This window comes from Triplophysa dalaica, chromosome 18, assembly GCF_015846415.1.
Source record: "Triplophysa dalaica isolate WHDGS20190420 chromosome 18, ASM1584641v1, whole genome shotgun sequence".
In the NCBI taxonomy this organism is placed as follows: domain Eukaryota; kingdom Metazoa; phylum Chordata; class Actinopteri; order Cypriniformes; family Nemacheilidae; genus Triplophysa; species Triplophysa dalaica.
In genome coordinates, this window is record NC_079559.1 from 9,316,664 (window position 1) to 9,339,580 (window position 22,917).

At 37.3% G+C, this 22,917-nt stretch overlaps 2 protein-coding genes across 2 annotated transcripts; both read right to left on the minus strand.

Moving 5' to 3' along the window:
• Positions 1-128: 128 nt before the first annotated feature.
• Positions 129-2,515, minus strand: taf10 (TAF10 RNA polymerase II, TATA box binding protein (TBP)-associated factor). Its single transcript, XM_056773392.1, has 5 exons — positions 2,208-2,515; positions 1,844-2,001; positions 1,693-1,757; positions 1,241-1,355; positions 129-595 (listed from the first exon to the last, which is right to left on the minus strand). The coding sequence occupies exons 1-5, from the start codon at positions 2,335-2,337 to the stop codon at positions 506-508; spliced, it is 558 nt and encodes a 185-aa protein (XP_056629370.1). The 5' UTR covers positions 2,338-2,515; the 3' UTR covers positions 129-505.
• A 535-nt stretch (positions 2,516-3,050) lies between these two features.
• On the minus strand, positions 3,051-20,279 carry efhd2 (EF-hand domain family, member D2). The gene is made up of 4 exons (XM_056729767.1): positions 19,764-20,279; positions 7,993-8,140; positions 7,681-7,815; positions 3,051-5,698 (listed from the first exon to the last, which is right to left on the minus strand). Exons 1-4 carry the CDS (start codon positions 20,045-20,047, stop codon positions 5,567-5,569), a joined length of 699 nt encoding a protein of 232 aa, XP_056585745.1. The 5' UTR covers positions 20,048-20,279; the 3' UTR covers positions 3,051-5,566.
• Between the last annotated feature and the right edge of the window lie 2,638 nt (positions 20,280-22,917).

Sequence of the window (22,917 nt, forward strand, 5' to 3'; positions counted from 1 at the left end):
TGTACTTCATACTGTACTCATGACAGGGAAATATGAGAACAGCTCCAGATTCTATTAATACAGCAACACGCTATAGCTCAAGCCGTTTATGGTGTTAAACTAAATACACAAAGTAGAATAGAGCGAAGTGTTTTTACAAACTCATATATTGTTTACAGACATTTTGAATTGACATCAAATGTCCTTATTCCCTGTAAAACTAATACAATTCCAACACATTTCTTTATACAGTAATTAATCTACCTAAGTGTCAACAACATAATACACAGTATTGTCCAAACGATTTTACTGACAAAATATGGTAGAAATTAATTACAAGGTATTTATTTATAATACATTTTTACTAATATGTAATCAAACAAGTCAAAAAAGCTTAAAGAATAGAAAAAAGCTGCTAAATGCCTAAAGGCTCCTGTGGGCTGATGGTTCCTGCACTACAGAATATCATCTTCAGAGCTCTGATGTGATTTTAAGCAGTCCAATTTAGTTAGGCTTTATGAAGCTTTCATATGAAGTAGTAAGGTTTCTTAACATTTACGCCATATTCTGCCAGGGCCGGTGTCAGATCTTCCATTGTCAGCGTGTACTTCTTGTCCTGGGATTAGATTTTTGTTTAGAGTGAGAAGAATATTTTTCAAGACGTATACATGCACTTGCATGCATTTAATTTTTACAAATATTAACATGTATTTCAAATGTACAACCGCAGAAAGAATTAAGAAACCATTTCAAATGTATTTTTTATTTAAATAATATAAATATATATATTCTTTATCTTCATTTCCAATTTATAGGCATGTGTTTATGTAAAATGTTCATATTTGTTTCATTCTGTGAACTACTAACAATATTTCTATTTGAATTTATTTGCAGAAAATGAGAACTGGAAAAACAGGTAGAAATGACAGAAAAGATATACCTCAAATACTGCAAAGAAAACAAGTTCATATTCACTTTTAAGAAATATAGAAATAATATTTGTTTATGTATTTAAACTTCATTAATAGTTTTTTTATGTGATAACCTAAAATTAACTTATTTTGTGTGTCTTGTCAGTCTTTGACATTGCTGTTGGATGACTTTGTCACTTCTGAAGTTTGATTTGTTGAAAATTAACAGACACTGGAATGACCACAATACATCTAGAAATGCTAATTAGATGAAAATTTGGAATGGTCTCTTAATTTTTTCCAAAGCTGTTTATTAATGTACAGTGTTCAAGAATTCTGTGAGTTCAAACCTTGGCTTTGTTCCTGGAGCTGCCAGAGGCTGTTCCCTTCATTTTGCAGTGCTGCAGTGCGTCATTTGCAATGTCGGAGATAAACTTCTGGGACGCCAGAGATATGAGTCGGATTCTGCCAATGATAATGTTATTTACGATGATTTAAAATTTGATCAGATTGTAAGCATGAGTTATAAACTTGATTATTTACAAAATGTTTCACTTTAAAAATGTGGAATTATGAAGTTTAAGTTTTAATATTACAATGCAGTATTTTTCATAAAAACAAGAAGTTCATATTTATACATAGACGCATAGTAATACAAACAATAATGACATTCAAACAGACTAGAATGACTCTATTTCCTTAAACAAATTGGTATTTTATGTCAGAAGAACTTGAAGGACCTAGAAATAATCTTCACCACCACTACAGACAAGAAGCTGGGAAAAAACACAGTTCAACTCACATTCTTGGATCCGAGGCTTCAAAACCAGCTCGATTTAGGTAGTGTCCTGTGACTGCATCTGGAATCTGAAACCAAGACCATCTGTTAACAGTGCACTTCACAATACTTCATCATTAACCAAAATACATACAGGAATCATGAATGAACTCACTGTGGGGGTGTAGTCCTCCAACTGCATCAGGAAGTCAGCCAGAGGTGTAGTTGAGACGACGGGCTTTACATCGCCATTGGCGATTCCTGATGGCACATATACGCCGTTTGATACAGCAGAGTCGGATGATGGGGTTGCCATGGCAGCCGAGGTGGAAACTGTGAGGAGACAAAAGTACGACAGACGTTCATACACACGCTAAAGTTACACACATTAAATAAACCACCAAAATGACAATACTCTTAACTTTATGAAGTGACAAGCTGTATACGTCATTGGAAGGCAAACAGGTTCCTCTTTCTAACGTTAAGTGGGTTAAGGCAGCAATCTGAAAATGGTTGCACAGAAGAAACATTCCACACACCATTCGTGCTCCCGACCCCAGGGATGCTGCTCGAGTTTGCAGATGCGCTGTTCGGGACGCAGTTGCTGCTGGAGATGGATGTGCTGGATGCTGCTCCCGCCAGTCCTGCTTGCGGAAGATCCACGTTCATATTTATAGTGTAAAGTAAGCTGCCCTGTTTGAATATAGCGGGCGTAACAATCTTATTCTATTCCGTTTAAGTCAAAGTTGGGTGGTGCGATCTCTTGGGCATTTAAAGACGCGAGTTTAGCGACAATTCAACCTCAGGAGAAAAATATTTACGCGAGAGGTTTGTCACGTGATTAACACTTCCGTGTGCAACGAGTAATACAGGCCGAAATGCTTTGATCAATAGTTCCTGCACACGGAACTTGGCTGTACGTGTAAATAAAGCTCACATCTTGCTATGTATGTTTACTAGCTACAGTAATATACATATATAATATATATAATGTTTTTAATGGCATAATTAGAAATATATCCTATTAAAAATACATAGCTGCTGACTGTCGCAGGTTATAAGATGCTGCAATAGCTCCACCTGGTGTTCACATTTGTTAGTTACGTCATTTTAATTGTTCAAGGCATTGTGAGAGCTTTACACACGAGTCATTTTCAGGTGATTCTTTGTGTTGGCAACCAAAATTCTTGAATAGAACAGAGCAACAAATATTTACATGTTTATATGGTAAATATGAATAAATGTATACGTCAAAAAAAATTTAAACATTGAAAAAAAAAATTTTTTTACTTGAATCATCTTGTAATAGACTATTATTTACATTTAAGATACATGAAGGTATAACATACAATCACATAGTGACACATCAAAAAGACAAAAGCTTCCAAATTAAAAGTATTTTATTGTCACAAGAATAATTATACATTTTAGTAAGAAAATCCAAAATAAATGTGCATATTATAGAAGCCACATAACAACATGTGTTAGCATGTAGAATGTATAATACCATAGCCACTATATTATAAACTGACATTGAGACCGTGTGGAATCAAGATGGTTCAAGGTCCTTTCAACCCTTCTCAGATAAATGGAATGAAGAAACTGTATCTCATTTTTCTGGCCAATAAAAAATGAGATTTCCGAGTTGTCTGCCATGGAATGATATTTTCTTGGAAGTATAAATGTCTTTCTTTCAGGTGATACTGCACAAGCCGTGTGGGAATAATTCAGATATGCAATTTTAATTGTTTATCTATTTTTTTTAATTAGTTGACTTATTACCTAATGGTTTCTTTTAAGTGTAATAACAACAGTTAAATAGACTCAACACTGTACATCGGTGATGTTTAGACCAAATTCTAAAAAGCCTTTATATGTTATAATAATAATTTAGATGACCTTCTTTTTAAACTGTTGATAAGAAATGTTATCATATGGGATTCAAGGATATTTACATTGGAACGATGCACCTAACACAGTATTTTGGACATTTGGCACAACATAACAACGAAAGAGCCAAAATCCCTCAAAAAGGAATGACAGAACCGTTTATGGCGTTCAACAGAATTCAATTTGCTGTTGTCTCAGACTCTCGTTCACCAAACACTAACATGTATGTTACTACATTTACCCTTTAATACCCAATATTCTAAATATTTTAAACTGGAACAGCAGCAAACAAAGTAAAAGGGAAATATGGACGGCTATACAACAAGAACAGAAGATAGGGAGACAAATATTCATACATCGATTGTTCCAACAGAACTAGTGAACAAACAAGACTATTTAGCAGTGACTCAGAACATAAAAACAATTTGTAAGAATATAATACAGAATGAAGCGAAGCATTTGTCAACAATATTGCCTCCAGTACAGAAAGGAATACTTTCTATATTTGTGTGACAGACAGGAATATCTGAATTATGCAGAGAAAAAATATGACGATAGCGTAGACAACCAATTCCTATTGAGAAAATAAAAATGTTTCTCTTCACAAGACCCCTTTCCATACAAAACTAAAATTATTTATCATTTTAATCACGTGAAAATATAGAATTTTCTTTATACATAGCATCTCAGTTTACTTTGCCACAGTGTACTGCATGTCAACATTAATGAGATGACCACAAGTCTATCAATACATACCTGTGGATAATTGTAAAACGTTCCCTTTTTTTCAGATGTTTGTTAGTGAAATCTCTTATGTTTTTAAAACGTAATACCTACATTTTAACCCAGAATGAATAACATGCACTGGCTTTATGAGCCATGCCTATTTTTTTATGCTGTATATCAAACAATGCAGTGCTCATTGTGCTTGAGGTGTATGCCAAGCCTTGTAATGTTGGTCATAAGGTTGATTTAGTTCAACCACCGCAGGCCATACTGCATGCGCTAACACTTAATAAAGCCGAGAAGCTGTATTTTACTCAGCCATTTGGCATCCGACCAACCCTTCAAGTGTGTCATAGTTACTTCAGCACACAAGGACACACATAACACTGTCAAGCTGTCAAAATAAGCCAAAGAAATAGCTAAGATCAGCGATTTCACACATAACATTGAAACTGAATTTGAACTCTGAATGGAGTTGTTGTTTCATTTTGACTCAAGTTTTTTTTTGATTTATCATTGCAATTTTTCATCTTAGCAATCGTAAGACTAAAGAGGACCATTTAGGGAAAATAACATCACAGTGATCATGCAAAAAATAGAAACGCTCACAGCAAACACCATTACAATCACCACCCCACATGCACATCCACCTCTAAATCCCTTTAAAAAAAATTAAAATTAAAATATAAACCCCTTTTTCCTCTGAATATGCCACTGTGATGTCAATTTAATTAGTAACGGTACAGTGACAAGAATGTTCTCCTCCCACAGGAACTGATGTGGTTTGATATGGCACACACTAAGAGTACAAGCTCAATTCATTAAAAACCTTTTAAAACTCCTGTCTGCTAAAGCCTTGGAATTAAATCACGTTTTAAAATTAACGAGAACAAGACACAAGTGAGGTGAAACAAGCCGTTCAAGTTAAAACAACACTGACACTGAACACTACGTGTACGGCATTACACATGCGATTGAAACAGACTTGAACAAATTCAATCCAGTGTACTGAGATCAGTGCCTGGCTTCACATTATAAAACAGCCTGAGAGACAGAGAGCAATAGAGAGAGCAGAAGAAGCAACAATAAAACGACTTAACAAATGACGCGAGTGAGATCCAGACATGAACACAAAACTACACTACAGTATCTCTCTCAGGAAGATGAATCTGCATGGGTCTTTGAGGGGTTCACAGCCTTGCATAGTAGCTCTTATTATGGCGCTCTCTGACGAAGCTTCAATAGACAGAAAGACACATGAAGATGTTGAAGGTGGGCGTGATTATTTGAAGGCTGACTTTAGCTCTTTAAAAGCGGCTTGTCTTTGTTTCCGTTCCTCCGCCTGACGCTTTTTCTCCTCCTGCTCCTGTCGTATTTCTGTCTCAAAGCGGCTGGATTCATTAATGGCATGCACCTGTATAGAAAGAAGCAAAATAAGTTATTTCTCAGTAATGCTATTATGTTTTTTTTATAAAAATATGTTATTAACTATATTATCTGATATATATATATAATACATTCTTTATAATACATTATAAATGTGTATATTCCATAAAAAAAAAATATTATTTATGGGCAATTCTACAGAATTTGTGCAAACTGCTGTCCCAAATAAAAACACACATTTAAAAAGCAATAAAGGATTTAAATCTAAATTGTTTACTAAGATAACTAAGTCAGTCATTTCAGTAATCATAAATTATAGGCTACTTTCAATTGGGAGATGGCTGTTCCAAACCCAAACCCCTACATTTTTTTCATTTTATTTTTTAAATTATTGAACTATGTAAAAAAGGTGTCCCGCATTTTCATGTCACTACCAAAACAGTATGTTTTAGTCCATTGGCTGAGACTGATTTTGGCCACACCCCAACATTTCTGATCAAGAATTATTTCTGTTTCCTTCACTCTAATAGCTACATGGTGAGTAGATCGGTCTTAGCATTCTTTTTCCAAAGTGACAAAATGGAACACTTAATCCTTTATTTCGGGAAATAAACTAAAATCAGTAGAGTTATGCAAATCATTAGTATTTTAGTACGTTTCAGTACTGATATAGTACATGAGCTGTAGTATTTATTATATTTTTACTGTCATATGTGTGTCTGAAGTGCTGGCTGCGTGTGTGCAACGTAGTTAGTTGTTGGTATTAACATTGTTGACAGTCTGATTCATTGAGCATATATAAATATTGTGGTCACTACTAAAACATTACCAACACTGCTGAAAATGTGTCTGTCATGACGGAAACATGGGATGCTTGTCAAAGAATGTATATTAAATGATCAACTAAGATGTTTTGACAGTGTTTGGTTCAATGTTTATAATGAATCCTTACAATTGATCATACTGATTTCAAAGTTATGTTTACAAAGAAAGATTGCATTAAAAATACAACACATTTCATTTGAAATATTGTATTGGTTATTGATTTACTTGTAAAAACATTTATTATTATGTAGATTTAAACTAAATCTTAATAGGTCAATATATTCAATCTTATCAAATTATTTACTATTGTGTTTCAGTAGTGACAAAATTTAGGGAGAGGAAGAACATTCTAAAACTTTCTGAAATGAAAAATATGAAAATTAACTACATAATTACTTGAAATGTTTACCTTTCATATTTTACAATTTGCAAAAACAAATATTCTAGGGAAAAAACTTTTTTTTCAAGATGTTTCCAACTCTCGACATTGCACTTATTCTGTAGAATGGCCCATGTAATATTACATTTTAATATGCATACAGCCCAAGAAAAAAGTTCCAAAGACCATTCCAAATTTTCATTTCAAGATGTCGGTTTAATTTCAACAAAATTAAACCTCTTCAATTTTTTCAACATAATTAAACCTCCGGAGCATCCAACAGCAATGTGAAAGACTGACAGCATGACAAGACACATGGAAACCGTGATAAAATCAAGGTCATCACATAAAAAAATAGTTTTGAACTTTTCCCAAATGCATACTATAACTATTACTGTTGTATTGCTTAAAAGTGAACATGAACTTGCTTCTTTGCAATATTTGAGATCTGAAAATATACAGAGCATCATTTCTGTTATTTTGACCTGTTTCCATTTTCTGGAAATAAATACAAATAGAAAATATATTTTTATTTGAAATATTACTTGAGACAATTGAACTTATTGAATTTCTTTGTCAACGCTGACAGGGACCCGATTGAAAACAATTAAACTTTCGTGGGTAAAACTTTTAATATTTGCAAAATTCCTACTTATTAATGAGCTGTCCTGAGACTTCATGGAAATTTGACAAAATATTTCTCCATCTGCTGATAGGTAGAATGCATTGGTATGCAATGAGGAGAATATGCAAAAAGGAGAAAACATTTTAAGTAATACAAAAATAAGTGGTATGGAATTTCTTACTTTTGCTTCAAAGAATGATTTGGCTCCCTTCACACCCTCAGTTGATACATCGATCTCTGACAGACGAGCCAGGACATGAAGACCACTATCCTCGGCCAGCTCTCCTGCAGCTGCTTTTCTGAAGATAAGAAGAAACTACAAAACAAAAAAACAGGGAAAGATTAAGGAAAATAGCTTAATGGTTCTTCATTAGGCTGGTAATGAATGAAGACTGTAAAAAACAGACTTATTCAACAAGATAATTTTGGCCTCAAAGTCAACTCTTTTGAAAGACCCTAATAAAACACCAATAGTCCAGGAGTTTGTCTATACCTCTCTAAAGCTAAGTTTGCCATCCAGGTCCTCGTCAACTTCTTTGATCATGTTCTTCAGACCCAAATGAGTCTGAGGTGCTCCAAGTTTCTCCATCATCAGCTTCAGCTCCATCAGGTCAATATAGTTATCTTTCTCTGAATCATACCTGCGTAAACACAAATATCAAAATCACTGAAATGGATGTGGATATATTCTCTTTCGTCTATAATGTGATGTAATGTCTCAAATGACCAACAGAGTGCAGCACCGAATCGCAGATCTTCTGTATTATAAACAGTGCTTATTTGCTGCCTGTAATTGATTAAGTTAAAGGGGTCATATGGTGCAAATACGTGTTTTTATGTGTCTTTGGTGTGTTATAAGTTGCCCATGCATGTATTAGATACGTAAAATTGCTAAAATTAAAGTGTCGGAACAAAAGATGCATTCTATCTAGAAGCGAATGCAAACCCAGACCTGCCTGAAACGCCTCGTGTAACCACACCCCCACAAATCTACGTCATTCCGTGGTATCATTTGACTAAGACCAGCCAAAATGTAGACGCGAGTAAGGTGAGCGTACAGCCAAGTCGCAGAGACGCTGTGTGTTTTTGTTGCGAAAACTCTTTGTTTGCCCTTCCAAAAGATGAGACAACTAAAAACAAACGGTTACATTTTATGTACAACACTGTTCCAGAAAAGTACAATCCGAATGTCAAGGTGGTGCAGCGCATTTCACCGACGATTGCTTCACGAATGTGGGAGAGAGATTTAGACCGCGATTGTGCGAAATAATGTTCCAACTAGAGGCGACAAATGTCGTGTTTATAATAGGATTTATTGTCTTTGTTGAGTCGCATCGAGACGTGGCGTAACACTGGTTGATCAAGAAGGGTAAAAGCACTTGCATTATTTATTGTTACCATTCCCTGCTGTAATGATAGCTTGTTTCTATCTCACACAAACTCAGTATGATGTATATGGTTGTTTGTTTATAGTGTTTATAACGTCGTACATAAAAGGTAAACAGTTAGCTATAGTTTTTAACTATTTAACATAATATTTTTTATAAAATCTTACCAATCCTTTATATCCTGCTCAAGTCGAGCTGGCAAAGTTGATGCATCGGCTTGATCATCTTAATTTTCCGTATCAGATTCGTGCTCAAATTGATATAAGGAAGCCACGATTTTATCACCTGTCTGTCAGTACAATTACCATATTCAGAACATCATGTTCCCAAGCAAAAGATTACATTTCCCTTACACTCTTGCAGTATTCGACCAATCACTACGCACTGGTTAACTGGCCAATCACAGCACACCTCGCTTTTCAGAGCGAGGAGCTTTGTAAAAAAATCTGCGAGTTTACAGAGAGGCGGGGCAAAGAGGAGATACAGTGTGGAAAATACAGCGTTTTTTAACCTTAAAACAAACCATAATATTTGTTTTAGCCGTGTCATATGACCCCTTTAAAATAAATTAATATAAGTGCTGGCACGATTCAAATGGGAGAATTTAAACAGAAATGCAGCAGACTAAACATCAGTCTGAGAGCTTACACAAATGTAAAAGAGTTGCAGCAATTTTGCAGATAAACAAGCAATATATCTCTTTGTCTATCACATACACACACACACACACTTCCTCTGATCCAACAGAGATGTGGCCCCATAATGGTTCAAAATAAAATAGATGCACAGACTGATTTTATCGGTCTCTCTTCTGTTCTATCGGAGGCATGATACTGTAAATCAAGAGACGCATGGAAACAAGGAAAATGAGGTGGGGTAGCAGTGTTTTAGACAAGCAGTCTGGTCAAGTGTAGATCATGAAAGGGGTTCTTATATGCAGAGAGACTGAAGGTCAAAGAGCTCCTTCACTAAGTTATACAAGAGTTTATTGTGTGTGTGTGTGTGTGTGTTAGTCGATCCACATATAAGAGAACTGTCGGTGTAATTTTGTGGAGCAATGGGCCAGTCACTTCCTTTTCGGAGTTATTACACACAAGACCACTTCCTCCACACACAAGCATGCATATTGCCCAAAGAAGGGTTTATTGTCACCGTGGTAACTGGGTCATTTAAAAAAAAAAAGCAAAGGCCATTTGATCAACTGTTATCTGTATCTCATATTCCTGCGTCTTTACTTCTCTTTTCTGTACAACAATCCCACCCTTACCAGTTCCAGCTTCTCCAACCTCACTGCATGTGATTTAAAGGTCGTGTGTGTAATTTTTTGGAGGATCTATCGACAGAAATGCAATATAACACACATAACTATGTCTTAAGAGGTGTATAAAGACATTGAATTCACCATCTTGTCGTTTCTACAGTAGCTCTAAACGGCCAAACTACAGAGTGCCTTTCGTAAATATGTTACCCATTCGTACGGTATGATTTAACTCAAATTTACTGACTTATTTCCCGGATGTGATGGCAAGGCCTTGCATATAGTTTGTATAGCCTATAGTTGTATTGCATTTAATGATATATGACCGTACCTGTCAGCATTTGAGACCCATGATCGCAAACCGGACAAAAGATCACAGTGATTGCGGGTCTCAAATGTTACGCGAGTATCAATGATAAATAAATAAATGGAAGACTCCCAGTAACTAATGGATATCATCCACCACCCGAAATAATACCAAAACACTTCAGCGCAGCCTCCATTATTCGCAAACAGTGGATAAAACCTTGAAAAATTACATATGAGCCCGCCAAATCAGAGAGATGGCGATTCGCACGAGTTTAAGATCACAGACAACCTCTGCAATTAATACAAATGACTAGTGGTCCCCAGGTAATAGCACATCAAGCGATCTATAACATAGCAATAGCGACGCATAGTACAAAAAAGTTTGATGAAACGAACAAACTCTCCACGTTTATCCCACGTGAGCTGCAACATCTTTAGTAATGTGTGGTTTAAGTTTATTTCTAATGTCGTAATCCAAAGGAAGGTTATGCATCGACGTTTTTTTTTCTACAACTAGGGGTGGTACAATATTTAGCTTTCTTTAACGGCATATTTGTTTATTGCTTGTTTGATCTTTGTGGTTCCGCGCCACCTGTGCTATTTCAGAATTGTCATGCGCCAACCAGTGGGCGGGACTAGAGAACAATGTCGTTGATATTTTCCTGTGGAGGCGGTGTTCAACCTATCAATGTCATCATAGATAGGTGCATTCCAGAACCTTGCGTTCGCTGGGCCTGGTGTCAAAAACAGATGTAATCTCCGTAACAAGGGCGTTTTCAGTTCTAACACTTATGATGTTCGCGTGAATACAATTCCCTCTTATATAACAAAAGCTTGGGTTAAAATTGTGACATTAATTCATGCCCTAATCCAGATGAATTTGTCAATCTTACAGAAAAGTAGGTAGTCAGTTTGATGTCCTTGATGCCCACACTACTAGATTCTGGTGAAGGGTTTATCCCCTCATTAACTCACTACAGATAATCCCAGCATGCACTGTTCATGAATATGGAGTGTGTGTCCATCTGCCTTACAGACATAGCTACTGGAATACTGTCTACCGACACAAGACACCCTGCTGATTCAATGTCTCGCACACACACAGAGCTCCATCTCCTCTCATTAACCTTGTACCACAGACTGCTTGACATCATCTCATCACTACTTCAAATCCGTAAAGGGTGTGTTAATATTCTGGAGCACAAAATCGCCCATAATTAACCCTTGGTTCTATGACACCTGAGACAACATGACTGATGCTGTTTGATCACAGCAGATCTCAGGAACCGCTGTTGAGAAGCATGTGAGCAATGTTGAGTGATGTGTTTCTCTGTGGCTCACACTGATATTAAGGGATTATAGTACAACAGTAGTAAATCACTCTAATGGGATTTGAGCAGTTTGATGGTTTAATTATGAAAGATCTTCTAAAGAAAATATGCGACCAGAATGCACAGTGGTTTTAATAACCAGTAAAAATCTATAATTTATGTCTGCATATAGTTAGTGGTGTTTAACAAACAAAAGGTCAAGCATGCTCAATGTGACTAAAGGTCAGCTATAATTTCCACCATGTTTCATTATGTTACTACAATCAAATTACACTTTCTTTCTTGGTTCCTCATGCGTTATTGACTGACTTGTAAAATAGAATTTACCATTCTTTACATTTTATTTTAATACATCTATTGTCACTCAAATTGGGAAGCTGTTTCATCAGTGTTTTATTGCTCCCTATTAACGTGGTGTAAAGGTCTTTTATAAATGTGATCAAACTAAATACTCTTGGAAGACTCAAAGTATGCAATACTACTCTATAGGTACTCAAGATTGATATGAGATTGGCAGAAACCCTGTGTGTTACGCCCGCTTTGACTATCAGACTCTGTCTAAATATTATTATTACTTTATTATTACAATATCTAAAAACATCTCAGACAATCTACATTTTTTAAGACAATGCAGCGACCAGAAACGTTTCAGCATTGTTGCATCAATCTGGGTAATTTCATCAGTATTCTTAAACCCAGGGTTGGGCATTCATTTCGTTCCTCGTAGTTGTGATTTCAAAATACAGGAGGCAATGTTTACCATCTACATCGCAATACAAAACAGTTGCTGCCGAAGAAACTGAAATTAAAAACCTTTCCATATAAACCCCAGTTTCATCTTTGCCCAAATAAGCCTTCAAGTCAAACATCATTGAGGAAGCAGAGGCAAGAAGCCCTTCCTTATAACCAGACATAGCTTATATTGTTAAAGACTGAAATTTAAAAAGCTAAGCTGATTCATACTTCCTTCTGGCAAAGCAAAGACGTCTGACTCATCTGATCGCAATGCTGATAGCTGCTGAATTCACTTGCTGTTGTTGGAAAGAAATCAAGCTTGATTCAATAATTACAAAGAAATGTTACAAGTAGGAATGCGGGGTAGTTTCCTATCAGATGAAAGCCAGTATAGTTGCGGTAAGTGGTGAAGGTTTATCTATCTAGTAAGTATCTAGGTTGATTTGTCCACCTGTGATGTGCCCATTTAAAGTCATCCTGTTATGACACTGAAGTCAAATGTGCTGAACGTTTCCTGCTTAGGATAGGATTCCAAATAAATCTTGAGTATTTGTGTATGATAAAAACTAACTGAGAGCGAAACTAAGAGCGAGAGAATGTGAAACAGGAAATGGACAAATAGTCCTGTGAATAATTAAATCTTTTACCTCAGCACTGACCCCTGAACAAACTCACTTGGTGTGTCCACATGGGACCTCCTCCAAATTCCTTTCCAAAATTTATTTATAAAACCCTACAAAGGTCATTTGATTAAATGAGGCACTACAGTTTTCCTAGACCTGACATTACTTAAACACAATTTTCTTGAATTAAGCTGGCCCATAGACAGTGTAATAACCTACATGCATGATGCCTCTGGGCCAAAATCACATCTTTAAACAACTTTTATCAAAATCAACGGTGGTTCTAAACGGTTGAACTATTCTGCCCCCCATAATCATGTTTTACTTATACATGTCTTTATCTATGCAAAATATCCTTAAAGACCGGGTAAAGAGAATTCTGAGAATTGTTTCTAAACACATTATGGATGTTAGAAATTTCTTGCTGAAACTCATTACAAAGACTCAGATGTATGTAGTTCTGATTTGTGGAGTTAAACCGTTAAAAACCTTTTCACCAATTCTCAGTTCAGGATTTTTTGGGTGGGGCTTAAATACTGGCTTGATGACGCAATGGAGCGTCCGAGCATGGATGGCCCCTCCCCTATCACTAGACCACCTAGCATCAGGTGTCTGCACTAGACCATCTAGCATCAGGTGTCTGCACTAGACCACCTAGCATCAGGTGTCTGCAGCAACAGCAGACATGCTCCCAGCGTTTGAGAGTCCTGCTATTTTTCCAAGATTTTGATGACTTGTTATTTACTTTGATGTTTTTTTCTCCATTCAAATTTGTCTGGGTGGTTGATAACACATTTTTCTGTTGTGTGACAAACTCAGAACACATATTTTAACGTCCCTATACACAGATTTTAAAAATGTATATTTATGATAATAAGTGTGTATATCAGTCCTTGAAAGTCTGTGATATGGTTGATGCACCTTACAGTTAAAATGGGCAGAGTAGTCATCTAAATTAAAGGGATACTTCACCCAAAAGTTTAAATTCTGTCATCATTCACTTGCCTTCGAGTTGTTCCAAATCTGTATACATTTCTTTGCTCTGATGAACACAGAGAAAGCTTTTTGGAAGAATGGGTATAACAAGACAGATTTCCCCCCACATTGACTACCATAGTAGGAAGTATCCCTATAAAAAAAGGGTATACCACAGATTAAATTCATGCGAGCTGTTTCTTAAACAACCCATTGGAATTAATTGGATTCTGCATTGTGAATTTTAAAAGCAATAATTTGTCACAATGCGAGGCATTTAACAGGATTTAGGATTAAGCAACGGATTGAATTGACTAAAATGCAGCTTGCTGATAGAAGTGGGTTGTTGATAAGTGTGTTGCTGGCAGCCAAAATGCATGGGATTTATGAGAAATCACACTATAGTGCACCACAATAACAACTGCTAATATAATTATGGAAATGTCGGATCCAATTTGAATAGATAGACACCTTGAAGCTAAAGTGGCAGCATGATTCTGGGCTGCTGCTCATGTCATGTCAGCATTCAGTGTTTTATGTCAACACGTTACTCACAAAATCACATGAGCCTTCACGCTGCCCTCAGACACAAAAGAACTGACCAACCAGACACCCGGAACCTATTTCTCATCTCTCCCTGCCAATCTCCTTAAGCCCAGGTTGCCTAGCAACAGCTGACTGGAGAAGTCATGGGAAAAGCCCCGAGTCTCTCACACAAACAAAACAATGAAAACACACGTGATCAACCAGGAACACACATAAAAGTGCACATCTGTCCAGTGCACTGTTTGTGTGTGATGCCACATTCTCACTCAATCTTTTTGTTAATAACAATAAAAAATCTAAGCAAAAGATTCATTAAAGACTTAAAGCATTGAACTTTTATATAACATGATGGACAAACGTATTAAGACAAATCTTGAACTGTCTACAAAGAACAAAGCATTTGCACCTTTGCAAGATGTGAACAAGAGATATAGTGAAAATAAGAAAAACACGAAGAATGACATGATTCAATCTGAAATGTGCAAAACTATTTCTTAGCAGGAACTTAATTTGCCAAGGATACTACAAAGCAGGCCGAGAATCATTTCCTGAATCATTAAAAAAAGAGCTAAATCCATTACTGAGAAAAACACAGACCATTGTAATAGGACAAATGGTTCATTGAAACAAGAACTGGACATTATAAGGCTGTTTTTCTTCTTTTTGCTATAAAAGAATCTCAATCAGCTTTCTGTTCACATTTGTAGAACATGACCTTCCAACCACAGTCTGGCCCACTTGAATTCATTTTCATAAGAGTTAAATCAATAGAAAGCATCTGATACACACTTATGATTCTTGCAGTAATGGTTGGTTTGAACATGAACATTAACCCACAAACATTCAGATCACTTACAGCATCTTTACTGAAACATGATTCTTCAAATTGCATTATACTATCAGGCTACTCAATTCAGATATTTAATCCAATTTCTGCAGGGAGATTTTGCAGTAAAATACACCACCTCAATCTACAGAAACACAACGAGATGTGTTATTAATTCTTTTTCATACACAAAAAAATTATTTTGAGAAATGTCTCTGTGGTTTTACTTTCGTGTTTATACAACGGAAGTAAAAGGTGTCCAACGTTGTTTAGTCAACAACATTTTTCCAAATATCTTATCTGTTTTGCAGAAGAAAGAATGTCATACAGGTTTGGCATGACAAGATTGTGGGATATCAGACTGAAGTGGGTTGAAATAATGATTTGTCCACTACGAAAAGGAGAGTTTTCAATAATAAAACAATAAAATAATACAATAAAACGATAATTGTATACTTTTCAGAATTGTCTGCAGTTACACCGACAGCATTGAATTCTCCACCACTGCAGCTGACAGCAGGCAGAACTAACAGTGACCTGCCGGGATTATGGACCAGGTGACTAACCATCACCGCTTAAGCAGAATCCCTTACGTATCAGCCAACAACCACAGAATCCTACAAAGGTTATTTTTAGTGAGCAGAGAACGCAAGGCCCCACTATAAAACGTAAGAGAATGAACAGGAGGTGTGGCCTGGCAGAGAGGAGATGCTGGTTAAACTTCCTCAGAGAGGGCTGAGGTTACATATGGCCTTTCTGGAATCATAACAGCCAAACTATGTACATCCTACTGCCTAAATGAGTCATTATGAGCATGTGACGACTGTGTGTGACTACTGTGTAGGTGCTTGCTTAGTAAACCAAACACCTACAGGTTTGACAGCTACTGCACGAAAGATGCCTCTTTTAGACTTTTATAGCTCTGGAAATGAGTGTGCTATGTTTTGTTTTAATAAAAAAAAACGAATGAAGAAAATGTTTCCCATAATTTTTTTTTATAGAATATATACAGTAGAAAAATCCAGAGAAGAAGAGCACAGGCTTATCTTCTTTTGTCTTCATTACTGGATGAAAGCACTAAAGCCCCTCGCCCATATGTAGGCACAGCATGGGGGCAGCTCGCACACAGCCAATAAGGTTAACTTGCTTTTAACATCATCATAACCGAGCATTAACAACATATACAGGGTTAAATTGGTTCTCGATTAAAACTTCCTGATGGATCCGAGATCACCGGACATGGCTCTAAAGTACTAGTTGAGTTGAGTTGAGTTTGACATCATATTCATAAAAACCTAACCAAATATTGAAAGAAAATACCACATTGGGGTATTGTCTGCTGCGTTTTTTGCATAGGTAATTCATGCCATGAAAAAGCAGAGAAGCGAGTAACAAGTTAAAAAACATTTTAGGTTCCTCGTTACAGTATTTTATCTGATGTAAATGTTGTTTCTTGGTAAGGCAGGAATACATGAGTCCTGATAAAACAGGTTCTGACAGGAAGAAATTTTTCACATGAAAAATCCACCGTGCTCTTCCACTGTCTATTTGTTCATAACCGAGGGCTAAGGCGTGGTTATTTTCTATCTTTTGGGGTTTTATGGGTAGTCTAAAGGTTAGTGACCTACAGTACCAAATTATGCAAAATTTTCAGGTTCAAGCCCAAATAAAGATGTCCGATGGGTGGATATCAAATCCTGCCACCTCACTATTGTGCCACTGAACAAAGCAGATGCCCTCAGGTAAAGTGTTCCTGACTGGAATTAATGGGATTCATCTTCATGTCAGTCTCTTTTATATATAAAAAAAGATATTTTGAGAAATGTCTGTGGTTTTATGTCCATGGAAGTCAATGGGGGCCAATGGCTACCAACATTCTTCAAAATATCTTCTTTGTGTCCTGCAGAAGAAACAAAGATATACAGGTTTTGATTGGTATGAAGGTGAGTGAAAGAATTTTGGGTGAACTATCCCTTTAATGTAACGTACTGTACTTTGCCGTGGGAAGTGTCTGCTAAATACCTATACAGTTCCACAAATGAATGTAATTAAGTACTTTCAATTACCAAAGAAATGTAAAATATCTGGGCTAGTTCCTTTTGTTTGACCGAAATAGAAACTATGCAAATAACAACTGGAATATAAAAGAGACAACCAGTTTCACATAATGAATATAAATCAAGCAATGTGAATTGCAACACTGATCCTGAACCAGTAGTTTTCAATCTCTTTGAAGAGTGGCCTGAGTGTTAAGCGAAGCCTGCATTCCTCTTATCAGCTGGACTCTGGCCAGCCCGTGGCTATTACTCACTTCTGTTTCTCTGCCTCCCTCAGTGCAAAACAGCACAAAAGGTAGCAATGCAATATTTACAACTGAAGTCAATGTGAATGTTTGTATTTCTCATGACATGCAGCTACAAGATGCACTGAGAATATCAACTTTGGTTTGAGGGATCACTGTTACGAGATAATCATCCCTCAAGTTATTATTTTTGCAAAACTTTACAGGCATATATAGCTTTACCAGCCTACTCCTCTTCCTTATCTATATTCAAAGCTTCAGGCAATGGCACAGAACAGCCATTATCACAGAGGAAAGTAATAAATCAACTGAAACGCAATCCTTTGTTTCAGAGCTAAACATGGAAGCTAAACAGCAAAGTGACTGCGAGATTTAACATTAGAAAAATGTTAAAAGGAAATTGAGCACGACAAACTGGCTAATAACTAACTACTAAAGTAACCACAGACCACAATGCAATAAAGATCTTTGCTTTCTCTGCAACAATGAAACTTATGCACATCTTAAACAGTCTCGTCTACCTCTCTTTAAAAATAAAAACTGAGGTCTACGGCATCAAAGGCCCTCTCGACAGAAACTAATCCCCCCCCCACACACCTTAAATAAACTCCACTCATGTCTACAACAGACAGACAGGTAAAGGTGGCACTACAGAACAATTGCTTGCATACAATATGTTAGCATAACAAAGAGAGGCGTCATCTGAAGACTTTATGTTACACCCATGAGAATATACAGGCCTAAAAAACAACTACGATAAACTGGTATCACAACTGTTTTGCTGCCAAATGAGATTAAACCAGCCATTCACAGTTTAAGGCTAAATGAACCAACTGTTCTTCTCAGGAAGATAAACACAGGCTATGTTCACTGTGTCTCTACTAAGATGATTTCGTTTTTAAAAGTGGCTGTGAATCTTGCACAAATAATACAAAATGTAATTACTACGTAATACATAACTGAAGTATCCAGATCAAAGCATTAAGACGACAAAATGGGCCTTCACACAGATTTGGACCGGCTGTTTTGGTTCATTCTGAACAATGCCAGCTTTGTTTGGTCGATAGCAGAAGCGGGGAGAGGAACCGGTCACTTCCCCGGTACGCAAATTTCTAAACCAGCCCACTTTCCCACACTAGCCTTGTTTGAAACCGACCCGGTCGCTGCACTGGCCCGTCCGCTCCACCGCAGGGAGCACGAGGGACACATTCCTGCAGCTGCTCTCACGAACTGCTCCCTGCAGACGCTGCTGTCTGCACCCCGGTTCCCAGCGTTCGGCTGGACTCAAAAGTACTTTATGTGAGTGAAGTAAGCCTGAAATAAAGGGTGCTGCCAAGCCTGCGTGAATTAAACAGCACATACAAAAGAACTAAAGATGGATTTGGATGAGAGTCAAATGAAATGAACGTGGAATAAATGCACAAACTGTCGTTCATTCATGATTTGTAAGGGAAGAGGGTACACTACGTCTATGTGTATGTGAGTTTGTTGTAGGCAGCCAAAGTGGCATCAGAACTGTGTCATACTGGGCAGTCTAGACAAGCACATGCCACTCAGTTAGACACACAATGCAACATAGAAACTTGACCGGGACTTTTACAGCCCATGGTTTAAAGTACAGTGTGTGTGTGCGTGTGTGTGTAATTAAAGATACAGAGTTGGGTGGGGCGGTGGCTGTGACCCATTCTTAGATGTGTTAAAGAGTGGTTTCCGTCAAGTTTTTTAGTAGACAACAGAGTAAACAGTGTCACTTCTGCATCATAGATTATAAACCTTTTACTGTGTGTGTGTGGGTGTGGGTGTGTGAGAGAGAGAGAGAGAGAGAGAGAGAGAGAGAGAGAGAGAGAGAGAGAGAGATTAACTTGAATGCCCCTTCAAATGACTGTGAACAAAACTGTGTGTAACGTTATAAAATGACCCCTCGCATCTTCTCTCTCATTTGTTATCACATCACCACAGTTGTCTACTCACTCCTTGAACATCTTCTCCATGTCTTTGATCTGTTTCCTCGAGAACTCCTTGAACTCGGTGTAAGGGTTGAACACCTTCATGCTGGGCTGATGATGTTCACCGACGCCCTCGTTCAGATCCCCGCGCCGCTGCAGCTTCGCCCCCAGCTCCGAGTCCGCGCTGGCCGTGGTCGGTTTGTCGTGCGCTCCGTTCTGATGATCCCCGTCCAGGGCGACCGGCTCCTCCGCGCCCTCCTCGATCTGCAGCCGACGGGTCAGCTTCGATGACAGCTCGTCCGTTGCCATTTTCTTGCCACAAAATTCTAATTACGATCTACGAGGATAAAAACGTTGGAGATACACGCAGAATGCAGCAAAGTCCATATAAGATTTATTGCGAAAAATCCAGATTGACCATGTGGATAAATTGTTTTAAAAAGCAGATCATCGGATCAACAACTCCGCGAACTCACGTCTGCCCAGCGATTCAAACGGACTGCGCTCGTGCGTGTGATGACGCCTCCGTGTCGTGATAGCTGACGGTAAAATAAGCTCGTGCGTATGTAAGAAACACGCCGCTAAACAAGCCACGCCTCTTAAGGAGACACAAGCGGTCAAAGCCCCCTCTAAAATTTGGATAAATTTTAGTTGACACATAAAAATAATTTTAAAAAACAAATGATGTTCCTTATGGTTGTTATTCTATAGATGTGAAGAAGAATGGCATCTTATTTGTCATATTCCTAAATTCATATAAATGTATGACAAACCTAATTTCGGTGGATATTTATCAAAATGTTAAACTGTGAAGCAATACTGTTATCTGACAAAAAATAATCTGTTTAAATTAGCCTAATAGGAAATCGATTTATATGCATTAAACTGAGGGAAGTATGCAAGCTTTAAAGTCCCCATGAATTCACAAAGTCTTCATGAAATCAATTCAGCCAATCAGGAATATCAAAACTAAACTAAACTAGTGTGCACCAAAACATTTATAAAATTTGCATAGAAGCATATAATCAAACACAAGCATTAGAAATAGTCTCCCGGATAAAAAGGGATACAATTCATCGATTTTAATGAAATCATTCTGCATTTTAGCTTCTCAACAAATTCCTGCGTTCCAATCAGCATACTATCCGTCCGAATAGTATTCGAAAGTAGAATTAGTATGTCCCAAACCATAGAATGTTGTAAATAGTATTCCAACGATTCCCGGATGGTCTACTACTTCCGGTAGAAATTCGAAGTGCAGAATGATGCAGACTCTGAAGGCTGATATTACCCACATCTCACCACGAGTAGGCTGAGTTTAGTGACACTTAACTGCATTAAAGCGGGTGTAACACACAGGGTTTTTGCTAATCTTATATTAATCTTGAGTACCTATTGAGTAGTATTGCATACTTAGTATCTTCGAAGAGTATTTAGTTTGATCACATCTATAAAAGATAGATTCAGCTTTACGATTGTTTCGGAAATCATACGGCGCGGGCGGGGGGGAGGGGTAGGCTGAACCGAAGCACATGCACCCGCTGTCAACAAAACACAGACATCAGTTTCACTCACCGCATGTGGTTCATGTCCGGCATCCTTTAGCGCTGGGAGGGATGCGTATATCCATTTCAAACGATCTCCAAATCCAACATTATATCCACCGTTTCATTCATCACTCATGCCACGTGTTTTTCCGGGAGAATTGTTCAATAAGGTACTAAGAAAAGTCATTGCGAAACAGTTTTATATATATTAGAAAAAAACTTTCCAAAACCTGTACGATCGCCGGGGGAGGGTATCGAGAACAAAAATACTACATAATTCGCCCAACTCGTTTTTTGACAAGTTGACTATGTTAAGCATGAAAAGACAGCACGTTTAACATTGTAAAGAAGTCAGAATGCATTTATTTTTATATTGAGTATTTTAATTATGCTTTCAACTCCCAATGAGTGGCGCTAAAAAATGCAACAAGAGTATTTGAGAAATATATGTAAGAATCAATTTGTTAGCATGTGTGATAGGCCTATCAGTATAAGATCAGCTGACAAAACCTGAATTATGAAACAGGAAGCTACACACACACACTCTCTATCTGAGACATCCCCCAGTCATAAAGGAGGGGCTGCACTCACTACCTGCGTTCTTTCCTTATATGGAAAAAGAAGACGTAGGATTCCACCACTGAGAGAATGGAGGGTTTAATAAATCCCACCTCTCTCAGGGGCTACATGTGATCTAGTATACCGTAATACCTCTTCCCACTGAAAAAAGTTGCCTTTTTTATGGTGGTGGACAGTGAAAACAAACAGAGACTCCTGTAATGCAAGCATCAGTATTCATGATTTGTGATGTCACTTTTATAACAGATAAAACATTTTTGTAAAGATTCAAATTCTCTGATGAGACCCAGTAATTCACTAGGGATACTTCATTGCAGTATTCACTGGGAATGTTTCGCCTCAAGGAAATGTGGACTGCAGTAATTATTGTTCTGTAGTCCTGCTGGTTTTATCTGGGTCAGACAAAATAAGCAACCTGAAGAGAGCTAACCCAAACACAGGGGAATCTCCTCTTTAATCTCTCTGTCATACATCTTTATCATTTTCATGCATTTTATTTTTACTTAAAAGAGTGGATGACTACATTTTATCCATTTGTGTGCTGGATGGAGATCAAACCCTTGACCTTGCTAGCCTTGCTAGTCGAGCTACACATTCCTGTTGTGCTTTTATCATACAATACGCATCTTCTTGAGTGTCATTGAGTTTGCAACTATACGCTATAACAATGCAATTTATTTTGCAAAGGCAGAAGATATATTTGCCTTTGTTTTGCAAATGCAAATTACAGAAGTCACAAATTCAATCCCAAATCCCTTCAAAAAATTCAATGTCATTTCTAGGCTCTTTTGTTGAGTTATTAAAAAGTGACGTCATTGTCTGTTGATGTTAAAAACAAAACATTGCCATCTGCCCAAGCTGCTGAGACATTGTGTGAATGTGGGTGTGTAAGTATAAGTATGAAGAAGAATGTTCAGCTTTCAGCTATGAAAAGCAAGCACTAAATGAGCATAACACTAGTCATGCCTAGCTGTTTAAATCTGATATTTCTATGAACCTCATGACTGTCTGTTGTGTTTGTGTGTGAATAGGAACAGGTGATTTCTCTACCAA